This window comes from Cnephaeus nilssonii, assembly GCF_951640355.1.
Source record: "Cnephaeus nilssonii genome assembly, chromosome: 2".
Lineage (NCBI taxonomy): Eukaryota > Metazoa > Chordata > Mammalia > Chiroptera > Vespertilionidae > Cnephaeus > Cnephaeus nilssonii.
The window spans coordinates 97,125,305-97,147,240 of record NC_137073.1 but is presented as its reverse complement, the minus strand read 5'-3'; the positions used below and the strand labels follow the sequence as shown (position 1 = coordinate 97,147,240).

Genomic DNA, 21,936 nt, shown 5'->3' with positions numbered 1-21,936 from the left:
CTTTCCCCATACTATTGTCTTTATCCATGGGTTATGCATATATGCATATATGTTCCTGTCCCCTTCCACACACCACCCCCACTGAGATCTGTTATTCTGTTCCATGCATCATACCTCTAGACCTATTTTGCTCGTCAGTTTGCTTTGTTCATCATATTCCACAACTAAGTGCAATCATGTGATATTTGTCTTTCTTTAACTGGCGTATTTCACTTATACATTTTAAAAGTGGTATTCTAAATACTTCACAGGGTTGTTGATATTTATATAAGTTATATAAATGTTTAAGAGTAGGTGTAAAGTTTTACTTATTAATGTAGCTATTATTTGTAATATTAATACTATTTTAATTGGTTCATAAACTATAAGCTTAAAAGACATACCAAAAGACTTATGATGTTATATTATCTTTCCTTATCTATGCAAATTGTCACTTTGAATGCGTTGTTATGTTCTCAACAATATACTAGAAAAATGTTCATGGCCAGAAAAACCTGTCAGTTAAGAATTGCTGTTTTTTTTTTTCCAAGTTATGATAGTGTTTTCCTGAGATCAAACCATTACTTACACATACAGTATACTTAGAAGTTTAATTTTACTAAATATAATAACTAGAACCAATATTCCTTAATACTTTAGGCCATGGGAAAGTATTAAAATATTTTAGAACTTCTTCAAATTTCTACACACACACACACACACACACACACACACACACACACACACACATATTAAAACAGGTGTTCAAAATATATTTTTGGATCCTCAAAAATACATTAAGTCAAAATGTAAAATGATTTTCTTACCCATATCTGACATTTCAGGCACGGTAACGATATATGGTCCATCTGTGAACTTTGGAGCATTGTCATTGATGTCTTGCACTTTGATGATGAACTCGGACTCCGGTTCAAGAGGCTTGTTTGTCCGTCTGTCAATAGCCTGGGCATGGAGAACATAGTGGGTCTTCTGCTCTCTGTCCAGGCTTTTCGTTGAGTGGATGTCACCTGTGGTATCATCAATGATAAATATGGTCCCAGCACCTTCTCCAGTAAGGATGTACTTGACAGACCCATCACCTTTGTCAGAATTGGAGTGCAGCTATAAAATACAAATGGAATAACTTAACATACAATTATATTCCAACCTTACTTGATATTCTCTGATAACTGTCTATCAATTATTTAATACTTAGTTTGATTATGAATGTTTCCCACAGTGTCTTATAAGTTACTACAATCATTTATTTTTCTAACATTTTGCTCCACATGCAATTAATATGGATATATTTACCAATATGTGTAAAAGACATCTACTTATTGATGTAAGAGAAATTAATCCTATATAAAAAAAGGATAATATGAATATTGACCCTAATGGCGGAACAACCGGGAATGACAAGTTTCTATGACATGCACTGACCACCAGGGGGCAGATGCTCAACACAGGAGCTGCCCCCTGGTGGTCATTGTGCTCCCACAGGGAGAGCTCTGCTCAGTCACAAGCCTGGCTGAGGGCTGCGAGCTGTGAGTGCAGCAGCAGTAGCGGGAGCCTCTCCTGCCTCCGTGGCAGTGCACAGGATGTCCAACTGATGGCTTAGGCCCGCTTCATGCAGGGAGCGGGCCTAAGCCGTCAGTTGGACATTCCTCAAGGGCTCCTGGGCTGCCAGGGGGAGGTCTGATTGCCAGCTTAGGCCTGATCCCCCGGGGAGCTAGCCTAAGCTGGCAGGTGGACATCCCCCAAGGGATCCCGGACTGTGAAAGGGCACAGGCCAGGCTGAGGGACCCCCCCCCCCCAAGTGCATGAATTTTCATGCACTGGGCCTCTAGTAATACTTATAAAAGAAAAACAACAACCCTTGCTGTTATTATACCAAATCAATATTTTACTACCTACATAGAATAGCAAAAATAAATGATCAGCAAATCCCTTGGAAGAATACTGTTTCCATACTTGTAGAAAAATGTTGTGTTGTTTTTTATTTTGTTTTAATTTGTCTGATGTTGTATTTTAAAGTTAAAACTTGGTAAAATATGGTAGAAAATTTCAGACTAAAATTATTAAAATTACCACAAGAGATACATGTTTGTCACAGGGACAAACATTTTTAATTAAATGTATTTTCTAGATTAATTATTCAATTTGAATGATAAAAACTTCATGGTAGAATGTTTTCTTTCTTTCCAAGTTATAAAAAATTTCACTGAAAATTTAAATAGTATTAAAGATTTAACCAATAAGCAGGCCCCAATTTTTAATTAATTGAGGTATACTAGTTAAGTCTCACTTATTAAAATTAAAATGACAGAATATTCTTTGAGCAGATATTAATTAGAAAAGTAATATTTCAGGTGAGAGGAGGTTTTCAATAAGAATGACAAATAACATTAAGACCATTTCAACCTACTTTTTGTCACTCACACATTAGTAATAGCTTTTAAATTGTGTATAGTTCATACTTAATATTCTACTATAACTCATAATATCAAAACTCAGTTAAAAATTTCAGGGAATGCCACTGCTACAATTCTGGCTGGTAATAGCTTCAGTATTTTATCAAATCACAACCATATATTTAAAGAATTGTTTCTCCCAAGAGCTCTGAACAGTTATCCTTTATATGAAACCTTTTTGGTCATATAACCTCCACTACTTACCTTTTGTTCATTTCTGACACTTGGGAACATTGAAAAATATAACCTGTTCACATAGCATTTTGGTTTCTTGCCATAGTAAAGTTAAAATCTTCAAGGTTTATTTTAAAGTCTCTGAACTTTTAGATGACTTTTTTAAAAAGATGGAATGTAGAAAAAAAGGCTATACAGCATGAGGAAAGGAGTACTTTTTAGGAAAATGAAGTCAACTGAAACAAATTATAGGACATAAGGAATAATTTTATTTCTTTTTTGAAAATAAGACATAAATAGGCACAAAATTCTGATGAGAATCACTCCGCAAGATTGAACAAGTAAAATCATTTCATAACTACTTTTATAAAAATAAGTAAAACTACATTAGCAAAATATGAAACGTAGTTTTCAAAGATTCACACTTCATTAGTAAATTAATTACTAAGAGAAGAATGCAGAATGAGTTGTATGAAGACAGTTATGTGCATGTATAAAAATGTACTTGTTTCTTTCTGTCTCTTGTAATCATTTTAGCACCTAGAAGAAAAGATCAATCATTTGATCGACAGGCATCCTATTTCATATTCTCTAACTTTGTATCAGTTTCTGACTAGAAAATAGCAGAGTAAAGCAAGAAATTCACTGAACAAATATTTTTAGAACCTTTTCTGAAACATTCTTGTTAATAAATTAAATAAGAGGTGAAATAGCTATATTAGCTATTGTTATGACATATATAAATTATAAGCCTGTGTAAAATAAAAATAAGTAACTATACATGCTTTTGGGGAAAAGTGGTGTGCCTTTTATTAACTAATTTCATAAAGAAATAACAATGGTTACAATTGACTCTTATCTTCAGGATATATTTGTGTACTCTTCTATGTTTTTTATTGAAGATGACATAATGTGATTTGGTTTTGGATTAAAAGTTGATATAATAAAATATATTTATATTTAAAAGACCTATGGCTTACCTATGTTGACCAGCAACAGAAATAGTTAAAATAAATAATTAAGTTGCCAATCTAAAGTATCTATTAAAAATGTTGTATACTGTATGCTTTATATACATCTGGTAAGTAATCATCATACAGATTAGAATTCTAATAAGAGGAAAATTCTAGTAATTTGTATGCTTTAGCCTTTAAGATTTGGATCTGTTTTCATAAAGTTTTTAGAATAAATAAATCACTTAGTCAAAATGTTTCAGAAGTTATGTCTAATTTGAAAATAGATGTGAGTTATAATTTAAAAGTATTTATATCATTGCCTAACATAGTAAAAGCTACATTAAAATACTATAAACTATATTTGGAATATATTAGGTGTTGATAATACTCATTTAAGTATTTATATAATCAGTTAAATGATTTTTAGATGATCATTTTATGAATGGATTATTTGAACTCTCAGCTGGTCTGGTTAAATCTTGAAATAATTAGTTTCATGTAACACCAATGGGAAACCACCCATTTAGTCAATTGATTAATAGTTCATATGAGTATGATAATAACCATTTGTGAAGCAACAAAGTGATGCAATCTCAAGATTACCTCGTCTCTACCATAACTGTTCTCAAATATTCAGTTCTTTTTGCCAACACACAGTCTGCAACATAGGTAAAGCCTGAGAAAAACACTGGCTAGGTTGTCTTGTTTGGCTTAGTAAGTGGATTTTAAGATCCTGGAAAAGCACATGTTTTGTATTAGATATTATAAGGCAAGAAATTATGACTAAAAGTGGGTGAATAAATTCATTCATTCATTCTTTCATTCATTGAGTGAGCAATAATGGCGATAGTACAGATAAAAATTTTAAAACATGGAGAGAAAGCTTTTACACACAGGTAATCAGGCAATACAGATAACCAGACACAAATCTTTAAGTTGGACAGCCATGAGACACCAAATGAAAGGGATTAGAAGAAAGGCACGAGAAGTAGAATTACTCTGTATACACACAGGGTACTCATTTACTAACCAGTAAAATATTACATTGTAAGTCTAACTAGCTACTATATTATTTGAAAGATTTTCATTATTTTTACATTGAATTATGGGAAAATATTTAAAATATAAAGCTGATTTTTAGTAATAAATAATGAGCCCTTTTTAGCAGTCAATTTTGAAGAACTATCGAGACAGCAGTAGCAGGATCTGATCATAGCACCCATTGGTGTGAATATACTCTTAGAGTCATGAGATTTTGCAACATGAGTGATATTTTTGTGCTGAAGGACAGATGTTATACTGCTCTAAAGCAAGAATAGGTAATCCTTGTGTATCTGATCACATATTAATAAAGGTTAATGAACTGCTCTTTAGAGAACAGAAAAAGTAAAAGAATGAAGAAAACAAAAAGAAAATTTAGTCACTCAAGTAAAGCAACATGAATCTTTCTCTGGAATTGCTTTAATACACTGACTGTTAACTAGTAACCTATGGCATTTAGAAAGCTAATGTAACTTACCTAGAAAACTCTTCACCCTGGACCATGTTAGGATCAGTACCTAAAAATTTATAGCTTTCGGTCTAATGCAGAATTCCTCACCCAGATAATATTCTATCCTTTTGGGGTACAATAACTTTAAAAGGTTAAGAAGATGGTGGTAGTTGCTTTTAGCTAGGATTTTAAGATATGCTAAAAAGATAGGTCACTGACTTAAAATTGTAGTATTTTGGACTACATAATTTATGTACATTTTTTGAGCAGAAACTTATATTTACCATATTCCAGTCAAAGCCAGAAATAAATTCAGAAATATTATATAGTAATCCCACTATTACCATTTTCTCCAACACATAAAAGACAAATGATGCAAGATGAGAGGAATGATCGTAAGATGGTATCTTTAAAATGTACGTGTTCTTCATTCCAGAATGTGATATATTGTAGTTAAACCATAAGCATATGGAATAAAACTCAATTGAACTATTAATAAGTGATTGATGTGAAGGAAAAAAAAACATAAGTAATAACAGTCACTTGGTCACTAATACATCAGACACTTGCTGCTAAAAGGGAAAAAAAAATACATAACCATCAGTTTTAAATTTGCATCAATTAATATGTAAAATGGTATGATGTCCTTAAAGCACTTAGTTCAGCCACAAAACTAATGCTAACAATTAAAAGGTTAGGAAAATACATAAGGGTAAGAAAATAAGTAATGCAATTATTTCACTAGAAACATCAGAGGTTTTCACAGACATACAATGGCATGTTGAATTTCAGTTTTTAGCTTTTAACTTCTTTATGAGAATTCTTAGAAACTCTTGTAAATGAAGAGGAGGAGGGAAAAAGGAGCAAAAGGTATCACCTGTTTGATATCCCCTGAATCCCAGATTAGGTATATTAACATGTGCATATCTGTTTCATGCCATTGAGTTGGCTTCAATTCACGGCAGCCCTGAAAATTAGTGATGTCCACAATGTCCTGTTTTCAACAGCCCTGCTCAGCTCCTGTACTTATGCCTATTATGGAGTCAACCATCTCTATTTGGGCTTCCTATTTTCCTGCAGATTTCTATTTTCCCAGTCTTTATAAAGAACCCTGCCTTCTCACCATATGCCAAAGTTGAACAGCTTCAGCTTTGTCATGTTTACCTCCAAGGATGTTTCAGTGTTTCAGGCTTTATTTTCTCTAGGACCCACTTGTTTTTCTGGTCATCTAGGGTAGAGCTCTCCTCCTACACCATATTTCAAATGAATCTTTGTTTTAACCTATCAGCTTTCTTCATTGTCCAACTTTTTTGCACATGTACATAGTTATTGGGAATACAAAGGTGTGGATGATCTTAGCCTGGGCCTGTAATGATGTAAGATGAAAAATTGTAAAATATCTGTCAAATTTGAAGATTTCATAATTCCATACCCATCAGCTTTACTTTTGAGAGCTCCATCAGGTGTGCCAAATATTTGGATACTGAAGGAGTCAATCAATAGTTGAGAATTTCACTGCTAATTGTCGTGAAGCCTCAAAAAGAGAGAAATTGTTTGGAATTGGAGTGAGATAAATAAGGAACAAGAATACCTACCCTATATAATAAAGACAGAATATGCAAATTGACCATCACTCCATGACAAAGATGGCGGTACCCACAGCCAATAAGGAGGGAATATGCAAATTGACGTGACAAAGATGGTGGTGGCTGGGCCGGGGCGGGGCGGAGGCAGAAGGTGGCAGCCAAAGTGAAGGCCCGGGTCCTGGGTGCCAGAGGGAAGCTGGTGCAGTCAGCCAGGAGAAGGAAGGCCTGTTCTTGCACAAATCTTCGTGCATCGGCCCTCTAGTTCTCTATAAAAATTAATGTCTGTTCTTATCTCCCAATCAGGGCCTAATTGACAATAAGGTACCTCTGGAAGCTATTTTTAAAGAAGAAAAATCTCAAGAGTGTACTAAACAGTACTACAATTCCAGAAAAACAATGGCTCAAATCATTGCCCACATGTTAAAGTGGGTTGTGATTTCATCCCCATTAAAACTCTGCCATTACTCTTCATTTTAGACTCTTTTTTTTTTCCAAATAAGAAAGCAGTAACTGCATATAGGGGGAGAGGGAAGGAAGATGATGAAAGTGTGAATGGATTTAACCCTTTGGGAAATTCCTCTGACCAAAAAAAAGTTACATTATTGTTTTATCCCACAATCACTTGTAGGAGTCTACTCATCTAACACATATTTTTGGAGCACCTACCATATGCCAATCATGGAGCTCAATACGGGGACATGTCAAAGATCCCTGCCCTGCTACAGCCTACATGTATCCCAGTCAGGAGAAGCAGACAGTAAACAAAAGACAACAATGAAAAAGAACAAATTAGGAAGACTGTATATTCCAGATGTCAAAACTTACTACAAAGCTACAGTAATCAAGATCATGTGCTTTTGCAGTAAAGATTATTGGAATAGAAAAAAAAAAATCAGAAATAAACCCATGTCTTCATTGTGAAATGTTTTCAATAGGTTCCAAGATAATTTGATGGAGGAAGAAATAAACTTTTTAATACATTTTGAAAAGACAACAGGGTATTCATATGCAAAAGAATGAAATTGCATCCCAAGTTAACTTCATATACAAAACTAACTCACAATGGTGAATCAGCAGAAATTAGCTTCTATACGTGACAAGTTAGGAAGGTAAATGAGCTGAGGAGGGAACTGACTATAAATTTCTGACAGTTAAAAAATAATATTAACAATCTGCTGCCTAATTCTCAATACATAACTGTAATTGTTGTTTTTTAACCATCTGTTGAAGTTACCCATATCTTCATGTACCACTTCCATTTTCATAAATACAGAAGGTGTTCATCAATTAACTAGATATAGTTATGGAAACCAAACTCACCTGCTCTATTAGGTCTTGAACTTAACTGTATAAAAAGAATAGCTATGTGTTTCCTTGTCAATAAAAAGTAGCAAGGAATCCTTCTTAGGCCAGTATTTTTCCTAACATAATTTTCTCAGTCCTTGTAAATAAATAGTGCATCTCATTTTCACAAGCTAATTTTTACTCTGATTAAATATTTCAATATATCTTATTAGTTTAAGAGTTTAAATAAAATTTAAAAAAACAACAACTTTATCTTGGCAATCCTTTACACTGCTTCTAGACACGTGTTTCCCTCGGTTATCTAATTTACCGAACAGCAGAACATCACAGCCTGGTTCACGTGGACTTCCATTTCTGCTTCAATAACTTCCCTGAAGAGTAAAATGATTTTCCATCACCAGCTGCAAATTCACTGGAGGCAACATTTACTTATTTTTCTAGCTTTACTGTAATCTCGTTCCTTGATGATTTCTATATGGTAAAAAACATTTTTTTAGATTGTTAATAATGTTTCCTAAATTAAAGTACAGTTTATAGTTACTCTCAAGTCACACTTTACTGGCCTTGGACAAAAGTTTGATCATGGAAATTGTTATGGCATGATTGAAGGAATGTGTCTTTCTTGTCAGATAATATTGCTACAAGTGATCAAATCCGGCTTCCTGAGTGTTTTTCTTATTGAGTTATTAAAATTAAATTGGGAAAATCGTTATTTAAAATGCCTTTAGAAGAAAAAATTCACAAATAAATGTGTTATTACAAGTCACATATAAGAAAAATATTTAGCCCTAGCTGGTTTGGCTCGGTGGATAGAGCATCAGCCTTCAGACTGAAGGGTCCCAGGTTTGACTCCAGGCAAGGGCACATGCCCAGGTTGTGGGCCCCACTCCCAATGGGGAGAGCTCAGGAGACAACCGATCGATGATTCTCTCTCATCACTGATGTTTCTATCTCTCTCCCTCTCCTTCCTCTCTGAAATCAATAAAAATATATTTAAAAAAAGAAAAAAATATTTAAAATTTATATCTGACAGCAAAAAATAGGTACATTAACTCTAAAGGTGATATTAGAAAAATAGAAATATATGTATGCCCTAGAACCTTCTTGAATAATTAATTATGATCACCATAAATGACAAAATAACAAAAAGACAAATGGTGTAAGCAATATCAGAGTTCTCTATGTGTCAAAAGGATTGATGTAATACATTCAAAAATTGTTACATTATTCATCTTTTATTTATATAAAATATGGTTTTACTGAAATCACCTTAAGATAAGCTGCATTACATAATGAAGAATGATTGCTAAAGATTTGATATCTGCCATAGTTTTTTCTTTCTCAACATTAGTTTCTACCATACTAATTAAACACTCAAAATAGATGAGGTCCAGAGAGAACTGTAGGTGAAAAGAGAAAATGTGATGGGAACAGAGGAGAAAAGAACACTGGCAATGCCTCATTTGAAATGAAAAGCAAGAGGCAGCATTGTTTTGCACATCCGTAATTTTTTGCTACTTTCTGCATTTCTTTGCTGCATCTAAGGCATCCTTCATTACCATGCAAAGATGCCATATCTCTCCTGTCTAGAATACATATTTACTCATGTTTAAAATCATTTAAACTCTTCTCTGCGAAGGAAATATATATTCTGATTTTAAAATCTATTTTAAATTCAAACATTAGATTGGCATGGGACATATTAATGCAAAAGTGAAAGAGCACAGCTTTCCATGGCCCTGAGGGAGGACAAAATGGACTTTCATGCGGTACAGTCTACGTTCGTGGGTTGTGACCAAGCAAATCCAGACTTATGGAAGAAAAAGCCATGTCCTCAAGGCTGTATCACACGACAGCGGAGGTGACATAGCAGAATGGCAGTGAACAGTCTAGATCTGGTGACTGGTTTACTGAATTTCCATGAGCATCCTATGCTTACTTGTCCTGGGAGCTGGAATAAGTTACTTTATTAACTTCCTTGTGACTCAGTTTCCTCCACTGTAAAATGAGGAGGATAACATTATCCCTACCTTACAAGTGTTGCTGGGTTCAAACCTCATTCTTAATGACAGAAATCATTTGTATTCTAGTTCTGAAAAAGCTCTGCATGGACACGTCCATCTACACCTGGCTAATCCTTCAGACCTTTCTCAATTTAGCAGGACAGCTTTGGAAGGACTGGATTTTTTACTTTGTGTTGCCTGTATAGCAATAATACATCAATAATTGTTGATTTAAATATTTTACTTTCACTAAATGCCTTTGTGTTCTTGACAGTGGTTTAAAATTTTGTGTAGTCTAAGACATTTAAATGCGACATCTGGTTTACAAATGCAAAATGTATTTGAATGAATGTTCTTTGCTGCTCTAAGCTGCATTAACTTTGCTTCTGCCTAATTAATAGGGACAGATCCTGATAAAACCCTTTTGAGAGTTTTTGTGGGTTTATGCATCAGAATTATAAATTCATCTGCTGTGTGCCCATATGTAACAGGAAGGCGGGATACAGCAGTGGGAAGAACATGACATTGAGTCTGACAGGCTCCTGCTCACATCCCGATCCCACCATTTATTCATAAGGCACACTTAGATAAGTCTCTTAACCTCCCTGAATGAGTTCTATAGAGAGTGATGGATGTGGAAAGAATGGATCAGACGTAATAAAACCGTGAAAGACATAAATTAACATTCATAAAACTTATATATGTACATATTAATATATTAGGTGCTTTCAACTTTCAAAGCAGCAAGAGTGAAGGAAAAAGAAACACATGACTAGATTTTAAATAATCATCTCTCACTGTAACCCGGGAGATGTTGCTCTTACATTCCAAACTTAATACCCTTTCAACTAGGAATTCCTAGGTGACAACGCCAAACAGGTGTTCAGCCAACGAAAGCCCATTCACCAGGTGGGGCTGCAGGCAATCCTGTCATTGCTGCTCCCCTCTCTCTTCCACTCTCACAGGTTTCTAGGGATCGTTTTGTTTCATTTGTTAGAGCCCGTTATGAATTGTGTACTCTATCCACATGTATCATGATCGCCTTGGCACAGGACTATAATGTCATATCGTTGAGTACAAACAATTACATCCCACTTGAAATTTATAAGACAAGGAAACACTTACTAGGGGAATTTCAGAATAAGAGAACTTTTGTGCTACTGCTGGTGGGAATGCACACTGGTGCAGCCACTGTGGAGAACAGTATGGAGTTTCATCAAAAAAAATAAAAATGGAACTCCCATTTGAGCCAGTGATCCCACTTCTAGGAATATATCCTAAGAAACCAGAAACACCAATCTGAAAGGATATATATACCCCTATGTTCATAGCAGCACAATTCACCATAGCTAAGATTTGGAAACAGCCTAAGTGCCCATCAGCAGATGAGTGGATTAGAAAACTGCGGTACATCTACACAATGGAATACTATGCTGCTGTAAAAAGGAAGGGATTCCTGCCATTTGCAACAGCATGGATGGAACTGGAGAGCATAATGCTAAGCGGAATAAGTCAGTCAGAGAAAGATAAATATCACATGATCTACCCATTTGTGGAATATAATGAACAACATAAACTGATGAACAAAAACAGATCCAGAGACAGAGAAGCATCCATCAGACTGTCAGAACTCAGAGGGAAGGCAGGGGAGGGTGGGGAAAGGGGGAGAGATCAACCAAAGGACTTGTATGCATGCATATAAGCATAACCAATGGACACAGACACTGGGGGGGTGAGGGCACAAGGGGGGAGGCAATGGGGGGAGATAAGGACACATATGTAATATCTTAATCAATAAAGGAAAAAAACAATAAAATAAAAAAAGAGTACTTTGTAGTAATGTGCTTTTCATGCAATTTAAATTATACGATACTAACATTAAAATGCTCTGTGCTATTTATTGAGTGCGTACTCTTTGCCAGACACAATACCGTGTCCATTATATACAAAAAATCATACAGACAGCCATTATTTTCTTCATTTTATACATGAGTAAAAACATTATATTTCTAAGTTTTGTACTTCAACATTTCATTTATTTATTCACTTAGCAGTCATTAGTAAATTTTAATTATGTACCATGTGCATAATATTCTACATTGTTTTGAGCAAATTTATGTTTTTAAAAAAGGCACAGGCTGTGTTTTCTAAAGATAATATGTTTAATTGGAGAAAATCTACACAAAAACTAAACTTAATAGGATGCAAAATTAAGAAAGTATAATACTTCCAAAATTTATCGTACAGATATAAGTAGGAAAGATCTAAAAAGTTGTTTTCATTCTCTGGAAGCCAAGAATTCACCTTTCAACAATCTGACAAGTGAATTCAGGTGAGCCCAAAAAGATGTGCAATAAAAATTCAAATACTACGTGGGAAGTTAGCAGTGATCTCTATCAGTGCTGGCCAACTGAAAAATCATCCAAGCCACATATGCAATTTAAAATTTTCCACCAACTACATTCAAAATATTTTCAGAATAGCAAGTAAATGTCATTTTAATAACACATTAACTTAACCTATTATATCTAAAATAGTATCATTATTCTTATAATCAAAATTAAAAATATTAATGAGATTCATTATTTTATTCATTTTGTCTTTAAAATCTAATACACCTTTGATTATTTATTTATTTATCCTCATCCAAGGATATGTTTTTATTGATTTTAGAAAGAGAGAGAGGAAGACACACACAGAGAGAAAGAGACATTGATGTGAGAGAGAAACATCAATCAGTTGCCTCTTGTACACTCCCAGACCAGGGATGAAACACACAACCTTTTTTGGTTTATGGGACAATGCTCCAATCAACTGAGCCAGGCCTGATGCACCTTTTATACTACAGAAAATCTCAATCTGAACTAGTAATACTTCAAATGTTCAGAAGACACTTGCTATAGTATTGAACAATGCATCTCTACACCTTGGTCAAGGGGGTGGTTACTAGGGTATAAACATCCATAAAAATTCATTGACCTATATTTTTAAATGTATGAGAATTATTCAATATTAACCATGTATTGAACATTAATAGTGAATGAAATACTGTGACATTTGATATTAAAAAAACTAAAAGGAGAATAAAGATTTTTATACAATGACATAAATAAATACTAATTTATTATACTGCATACTATGCACAGCTCTTGAGCCAGTAATTTTAATTTTACAAAATCATTTACAAAATTGTTGAACAAAAGCATATTTGCCTCCATGCACTTGTCTTTTCTTGTCATTTGAAAATAATCATATATATTTCCAAATGCCCCCTTCACTTTAGATTTTACAATGGGTTCTTGAACTAACTGGAACCCCCAGTCTGTTGTGTAGCTTATGTCTTAAGTTTCTACACTGTGTCTTATCAACAGTTTCAACTGCCCCAGGCATTGTCCTTCCACCATACATGATTCATTCTTACCACTCTTTCTTTCACTTCATTCATTTCAAAAAGAGTGCTAACTACACTTCCGATGACAAATTGTTAAATACTTTGCCAAAGGTTATATAGCTAGTAAGCAGTTCATGTGTAGGAGACCTGACTTTTCAATCTGCACTAATTAAAGTCATTGACACCTGTCTCAGGTCATAATACAATTCTTGATTTTTTAAAAGTGTCAAATGCAAAATTAAAATAAGATCAAAGTTGGATTACAATGTTGGGTATATGATAAGATTTATTATATTATTCTATATAATAATGAGTCATTGAAAACAAATAAAATGTTAAATAATAGATAAATAGACAAATTATGGATTATTTTAAAATGAAATGCTGTCTAGCAACTGAGAATGCTATTGTATCAATATATTTAGTAATTAAAAGATAATTATACAAGTTTTTAAAACTAATTATTTGGGTGGACATTATCCTATTGTTCAAAGTAAATATACATAGAGAGAAAACTCTACAATGGCTTAAAAATGTTAATAAAATATTTTTGAAATATACTACAGATAATGAGTTTTAAATTCTTCTTTACTTTTTTCTTCATTTTTCAATATTCCTACAATGAATACATTCATTACTTGTGAAATAAAAAACAAATAAAGTGCATCTATAATTACTATATCATAACATGCCACAACTAACATAATCCTGACATATATACTGTGATTTTCAGTAAAGTTCAGGAACTCAGCCATAATGAATGAGTTCCTGAACTTTACTTAATTCATTTTTTATATTTCAAAAATTAGTGCAAAATACTTGGCACATTAATATGAGAGCACTGCTCTTGTAAACATTAAGAACTAAAATGATATAAATTTCCTGTCAGTCTCTTTAGAAGAGAAAGATTTACAGTTTTCATAGTCAAAATAGCTTTCTTCTATTTTTTAAGTAATTACCACAACAAAATGACAAGAAAAAAATCTTTAGGCTTCATCTTTTTCTCCATGGTCCACTTTTAAGACTGTATTAGATTAAATAATCAATTAAGAAAAGCATAAGGAAAAAAAAAGTCAATAGAGAATGCTAAAAATAAAAGCCTACAATTATTTCTAAATTAAGATGGCCCTGGTGTGTTGACACTGATATAAAAATGTCAATAGGCCAGACTTCTTTATTATATACACTGAGTATTTTTTTTGTAGTCCCCATATTGCTACGTATATTTGTTAACTTTGATTTTATCAAAATAGAGCAACTGCTTCACATACATATTTTAAAATATAGTTTTATTGATTTTAGAGAGGAAGGAAGAGGGAGAGAGAGATAGAGAGAAACATCAATGATGACAGGGTCACTGATCAGCTGCCTCCTGCATACCCCACATTGGGGATCAAACCCACAACCTGGGCATGTGCTCTGACCAGGAATCGAACCATGACCTCCTGGTTCATAAGACAATGCTCAACCACTGAGCCACACGAGCTATGCTGCTTCACTTACATTTTTAAAAGCAGATCTATTAAAATGAAAGTAATATGTTATAGTCCGATCTATATAGCTACAATCAACCTCCTTGAATATATGGGACTTTAACCCTACCTAAAAATGGAAAAATAAAATAACCTTAAATGAAACAAAGGTGAAGAGAAGAAAAGAGCATGCTATAGGCTCCTGCCAATTCTAAAATAACTTCCTCAATCCTCCTGATATCATATATTTGAACTCTAACTCCCCCATGTCCTCACTGCAATCCACAGACACTTAGCCACTTAACCATACACTGCACCTTGGGTATTATACTAGATAAAATTTCAATATGTATTATTGTCAGAGAATTGAAATAAAATCACATTTAATGAACTAAAATTTCAAAATCATTGATGCAATAAATCTAATATTTTTAAGCATTAAAATAATTGATATAAAAAACTTTGTACATTTAAGAAAATACCTTGTATGCCTTCCAAAAGGATATCATTGTCCATTATTTTATTACAGTTGAAAATCAAAACAATGTATTACATATTGGTATCAATACTTTCATCATATTATGAACATTTAAAAGTAAAAATACATGCCTTCTGTGGCATTGTACATTAGCACTAAATTCTGTTTCTTCAGAATTCTTTAGCAGTAAACTTTCTGCTCTTCTTGTGATTACTACTTAAAGTGGCTTTCCACAAATTGTTACCAGTGTGAAAAGGGCCTATTCTCCCCTGGTTGCTAGAGGGAGTGGAATTCTTGCTATTTCCCTAGAAAAGGAATTTTCTGAAACTCGCATGGGAGGATGCGATATTATGGAAAGCTTTATTTCCGTGGAATTAAATCCCTGAGTTTCCAAAGTCCCATTTCCCTTAGTCCAGTCATAAAAGAAGTGTAGCTAGAGCTTTAGAAGAGCTAAAATAAGAGCCAGTATGGAGAATTTCTTTTCCATGTCTGCACAGTCCAAAACAGCATCAGGCTAGTTTAATTTGTGTTTCCCCACTGTAGTCCATCAGTCAATTGCATGGGGAGTCCGCAGGTCCACATGGCTATGGAGGAAATACGAGTGAACACAAGGAAGCCAAGAGTACAAGGGAGAGAATTTCTTTGTTTAGGAGATAAAGTATTCCCAAATTTTCAAGTGCTTGCAGTGGCCATGCCCATTCTCGCCAATAATTTTTGTTCCCAGTTGTGATTGACAGACAAATACCTTCCTATGTCACCCTAACTTTACTGGGCCTGCCTCTATCTTCCCTTTGTTGGCCCCTTCCTCCAATGTTTTGCAGGGAATAGTCTGGTGGTTCCCTGTGAAGTGCAAGTTACAGCGTCCTAGTGAAGCTACCCAAATGACATGCCTATAACATCCAGCTCATTTCCTATTATTAATAACTAGCTAATTGCAATGGTAATTAAATGACTTAATGATAAGAGTTAAATGAAGTTAAGAGAAGTGAAACAAAGCAAATGAAGACTAAATTAGTGTGTGCCAAGCTTGGATCTAATCCTATCTAATAAAGAGGGAATATGCTAATTGACCCTTATGCCATCACAAAGATGGCAGCGCCCACAGCCAATAAGGAGGGAATATGCTAATTGACTGACACGCCCTCAAAGATGGCAGCACCCACAGTCCCCTCAGCTCTGCTGGGGTGGCAGGTGGGCGGAGCCACTGGGCTCGCCCCCAGGGTGGCCCGGCCGCTCCACCTGCCTGCCTCCGGAGTCCTCCAGTCCCCTCAGTCCCCCAGCCTCCCAGGGCCTGCCCGAGGCTCAGGTAACAAGGGCCGGCCGAGGCTTGTGCTGCCGGCAGTGGTAGCAGCAGAGGTGTGATGGGGCGTCACCTTCCCCTGATCACTGGGTTGCCTCCCACCCCTGAGGGCTCCTGGACTGTGAGAGGGGGCAGGCTGGGCTGAGGGACCCCCCCTTCCAGTACATGAATTTTCATGCACTGGGCCTCTAGTACTATATAACAAAGCAGGAAAGTTAAAAGTCTGTCATGAGACCTAAAATAGAATCTAGTGAGAAAAGAGAGAAGAGAAAGTAAAATAGTGAATGACAGACAAAAATTCAAGATAGATGACAAAAATTAAGCCAATTTAAAAGACACCTCCTCTAACAAATGCCCAAAGAATTTAAAAAAATATATTTTAAAAACCAATATAAAATAATTATGTCAGAAGTTTTGTCAGACAGGTTATAATTATTTTAATTGGATAAAGCACTTGTTAATATTTACCAGTTTGTGGAATCTCTCCAAATCTCTCTCCTAATATCTACTGTTCAATGCCTACAATTAGCTAATGCTCATGGAAAATCCTGATAGACTGTGCTTACAATTTTGCTTATAATCAGGTATAGAATAAGCAGTGGGAAAAAATGAACCTCTGTTATTTTCAAATACTCAAATATCCTGTTACTCTGGGTGCTAAAACAAGTAACCCAGCAACTGCAGCTGAGGTTGCAATTTGTTTACTTTGGAGACATATAGATACACTTTTTAAGAAAGCCATAGTGAGATGATGAGATAAAAAGGAAAAATTCATTCTTGCAAAAGATTTGGTGAAATGTCTGTCAGTTAATTCATTTATATCATTACATTATGATAAAAATAAAATTTTAATTTCAAGTGTTTAATGAGAAAGAAAGTTGAATATTGTTTTTAAAACATTTTTATCTAAGCATATATTCTGGGGATAGTTGTTAAATTTGGGAAGTGAATGCTGATAATTTAATTTATATACATTCAAATTTACACGTAGCATCTACACTCATGGGATCCATCTCCCCAACTGCATGGGCTTTCTAGTAAAATGAGCTTCTTACCAGATTATACATTAATGCTTTGTCATTGATAAGGTTGATGTTAAGTACTAAAGTGATATGATACATAAGCTCATATAATTTAAATATCAAAACAATAATGGAATGAATAAAGGATCGTGTGCCCACTTTGCAACAATGACTCTAACTTCCACTATATTTTAGTCGCAATCTGAAATAGTGACTTACTCTTAATGGAGAAGTTTGAATTCTTTGGAATTTTGAACTTTTTGGAATTGACTTTAAAAATGTATTTATATCTCATCATTTAGCAAGGCCTTTCCTGCTTGTTTCCCCCACCTGAGCTTTTAGCCGCTTTTAGCTAATGATAGGGACTGGTTATGAGCGTGTCAATACATTTTCAGTAAATGGTGAAAGACTTGTTTTGGGGGAAGGGCAACCATCTGAATCATGTTTGTCATTTCTCCACCTTTCTGGGTTCTGAATGAGTTCAAGCATCTAAGGAAGCAGTCTGCACTGCTCTAAAATTAAAATGGAAGTTTTTTCCCCCTAGCTGTCATAAGGCGATTCCTTTAAAATAGTAATCTCTCATGGTTCTGAAGTCAGACTCCATCTGAAAATTCTGACTGTTCCATTTGCTGGTGGTATGTTCTTAGGCAAGTTACTTAACCTCACTGGGTGTCAGTTATTTTATCTGTAAAGTGAAAATAATAGTACTACCTCCCACAAAGTGTTACAACGAGGTAGATATGAATTCATGCATGTAAAGTATTTAAAATAGTTCAAAGCATGAATAATTAATAAATGGACATCACAATTGTAGTGATTATTAATAACAATACATTTGTAATTCCAGTTTATATATGTCAGTAGCCAATATGAGGTCAACTAGAAAGTACGCAACACAGGAGTCAATTAGAAAGCCAATTCCAAAGGGCAATAAAAAATTCAAAAGAACTTTGCTACATCATATATGAAAAACATATACTCAGATTCTTAAGAGTTGCTCTCATATTTTTTACTTTTATCAATAAGATGTTGATAACATGAGGTTTGATCTTTTTAGTATGCTACCAAATTTTGTTGGCTAATATTATGTTGAGGACTTTTGCATCCATGTTCATCAGGGATATTGGCCAGTAACTTTTTTGGGGGGTGTCTTTGTCTGGTATTGGTATCAGGTTGATACTGGCCTCATAAAAAGTGTTTGGGATACAAGGAAGATTCAACATATACAAATCAGTGTGATGCAGTGCACTACAGGATGAAAGATTAAAAAAAAACACATGGTGATCTCAGATGCAAAGTATTTGACACAACTATGCACTGAGTGGCCAGATTATTATGATCTCTGAATGCATAATAATCTGGCCACTCAGTATATAATTATATATATATTGAAGGCCAAGTGCATGAATTCGTGCATGGGTGGGGTCCGGCCAGCCTGGCCAGGGGGAGGGGACATGGGTGGTTGGCTGGCCTGCCTGCTGGTCGAACTCCTGGTCGAGGGGACAATTTGCATATTAGCCTTTTATTGTATAGGATATACACTGAGTGGCCAGATTATTATGCATTCAGAGATCATAATAATCTGGCCACTCAGTGTATATAATTGCATTATTATTATTATTACCCTTCATGTAATATATGCACAATAACCATAAATGTCAATCTCACTGGACACATTGAACTATTTTTTATTTCAACTATATTCCAGGCTTTTTCATGGGATGAATACATGGTCAGAATATCCCCACTAGCCCTTGAGTCTTCTTTATTCCCCTCACTAAACATCCCTGATTTTTCAAAAATCTGACCTTAAGCTTTACTAATCAATATAATATAAGAGATGAAATCAGAAACCATAAAAATCAGGAGGTCTGTGCTTAATTTCTGGTTCTACCTTTTACTATGTATGTAAATTATGAGAATTTTTTCCTTCCTTCCTTCTTTCTTTCCTTCCCTTCTTCCTTTCTTCCTCCCTCCCTCCCTCCCTCCCTCCCTCCCTCCCTCCCTCCCTCCCTCCCTCCCTCCCTTCCTCCCTTCTTTCCTTCCTTCCTTCCTTCCTTCCTTCCTTCCTTCCTTCCTTCCTTCCTTCCTTCCTTCCTTCCTTCCTTTATTCAATGACAATAGATTATATATTATGTGCCAGTACTTGGCTATCTGCTGTCTATCCAGAGGCACATGATGAATAAAAGATGGAGCATACCTGCATCGAAGAAGTTTAGAATCCAGTGAGGATTCCAGCTGTTGATACACAGACCACTGAGACATTCTAATTTGGAAGGTTTAGAGGAACAACAGATGTTGCTGTGAGAAGAGATAAAAAGCCAGGGGAGCTGAGAGAGCTAAAAGGAGTTGAAGCTAAAGAAGCTGGGAATCATCCAGAGGCGACCATGCCATTTAGTTTGTGTGTACAGAACTGGGATTTAATCTCAATGAATTTGGTAGCCACAGAAGGATTTTAAGTCCTAGAATGATGGGGCCAGAATTCTGTTTATAAAGGATCAATCTGGCCTCCAGATTGGGAAGAGTGTAAACAGTGCAAGAGAAGTGGGATATCAATTAGGAAGCTTGTGCAGTATTTAGGGTGGGAGATAACGACAGAGTAAGTTAGGGCGGGGAAGTTTGAAATGAAGAGGACTAGACAGATATGAGATACATTTTAGATGAGGAGCTGACAGCACTCACTAACAGACAGGGTTTACAGAGAGGTAAGTGTGAAGAGGTGTCACGAATGATTACTAGGTATGTTCCTTGAACACTTGAGTGGATGGAGGTGTGATTACTGATAAGGGGATTCTTCAGGGAAACCACGTACGACCTCTGTGAGGAGAAAGACTTGGAGGTCAGTTTTATCCAGGTTAATCTGAGATGGTAACAAAGCCTCCAAGTGTATAATTGACATTTATAATACCTGTAGGAGTCTCATGCTCAGAAGAGAGGTTTTGGTTAGAAATATAAATCTCTAACTCCTCACCAAACAGACCATGCATCAAAGTTAGTTCCCTCATTTGAAAATTAGGGTGGCACTGTTTGTGGTAGTAAACACTGAAATGTACCAAATGCCAGACACTAACAATGGGCACAGACGTTAGAGATGTGAGACTAATGATATTTCTAGACCATACACCACAACACACACACACATATTAACATGCATTATGTATTTACTAGGGGAGGAAGAAAAACCTTTCTTTAATTGCCCTGCCCAGGCTGGTGGAGCATTGTCCCACATACCAAAAAAAGGTTGCACTTTCGATTTGAGGTCAGGCACATACCTAGGTTGCCTGTTTGATCTCTGAGGGGGGGCAGGGAGACACACATACGGAGTTCACCAATTGATGTTTCTCTCTCACATGGATGTGTTTGTGTGGTTTTTTTTCTCCCTCTCTCTCTTCCCCTCCCCTGCCTTCCTCTCTCCCTCTAAAAATCAATAAACAGATCCTTGGGTGAGGCTAAAATAATATTTTTTTAAAGTTGTGTATTTTTTATATTCAAAACAAATGAGTCCATGAAATGCAGTTTATTCTTGTATTATTATTTATTAATTATTGTATTATTTTCCATACAAACAACTGTAAACCTACTTGTAGCCCACCCTTCATAATATCTGTACTATGTGAAAACATGTGAACTTTCTGGCTTTTTCTTTCCCTTAACAGCTTTCCCATCACTTGTAACTGGACAGACCAGTCACTCCCGCTCACTAAGCAGAAAGGTAACTTCTAGCAGAATCAGTCAAAGCCTGTAGCTGCACATGACAGAATTGCTGTTTCTCAGGAGCAAAAACACAGTTCCAATCCCAATTGGCTTTCAGTTACAGAATTTTGAAAGTAATTATCTGACACAGCAGAAGCCAAACAGAGCTCTATTTTTATTTTCCATTTCAAACTCCGAATGTGAATTAGATTCTCACAGGCAATGTGACAGAAACAGGAGGAAAAGAAATAGATTTCCTTATTCATTTACACTCGCTGAAGCCGGGTCAATACTCTGAAAAATTCAGCAAGACATTCCCCCCGTTTTCACAGCTCTTGTTCCATCTTCACTTTATTTATTTTGTGGTGTTCCACAACAGACTACATTTGAAGAAATATTACGGAACTTAAAATTTACATAATTTTGACACCACACATGATGGGTAAAGTTATATGGCAGGCATTATTTGGTGTCTGGATTTCAGTTGATTAAAACTAAAAATAGTTTTGTCATAGTTTTTTTTAGAAATATTTGCACCAAGGCAAGATGGATTACAAGTATATATTTACTAAAAATATGACAATAGATGGTAGAATATAAACTTAAATGTA

At 35.2% G+C, this 21,936-nt stretch overlaps 1 protein-coding gene across 1 annotated transcript in view; it reads right to left on the bottom strand.

Moving 5' to 3' along the window:
• CDH18 (cadherin 18) overlaps window positions 1-21,936 on the bottom strand; it is a 212,716-nt gene that overhangs the window by 168,768 nt on the left and 22,012 nt on the right. Inside the window, exon 2 of the mRNA XM_079759562.1 lies at window positions 807-1,101. Coding sequence (XP_079615688.1) covers window positions 807-1,101 — 295 coding nt within the window. The remainder of the gene's footprint in view (window positions 1-806; window positions 1,102-21,936) is intronic.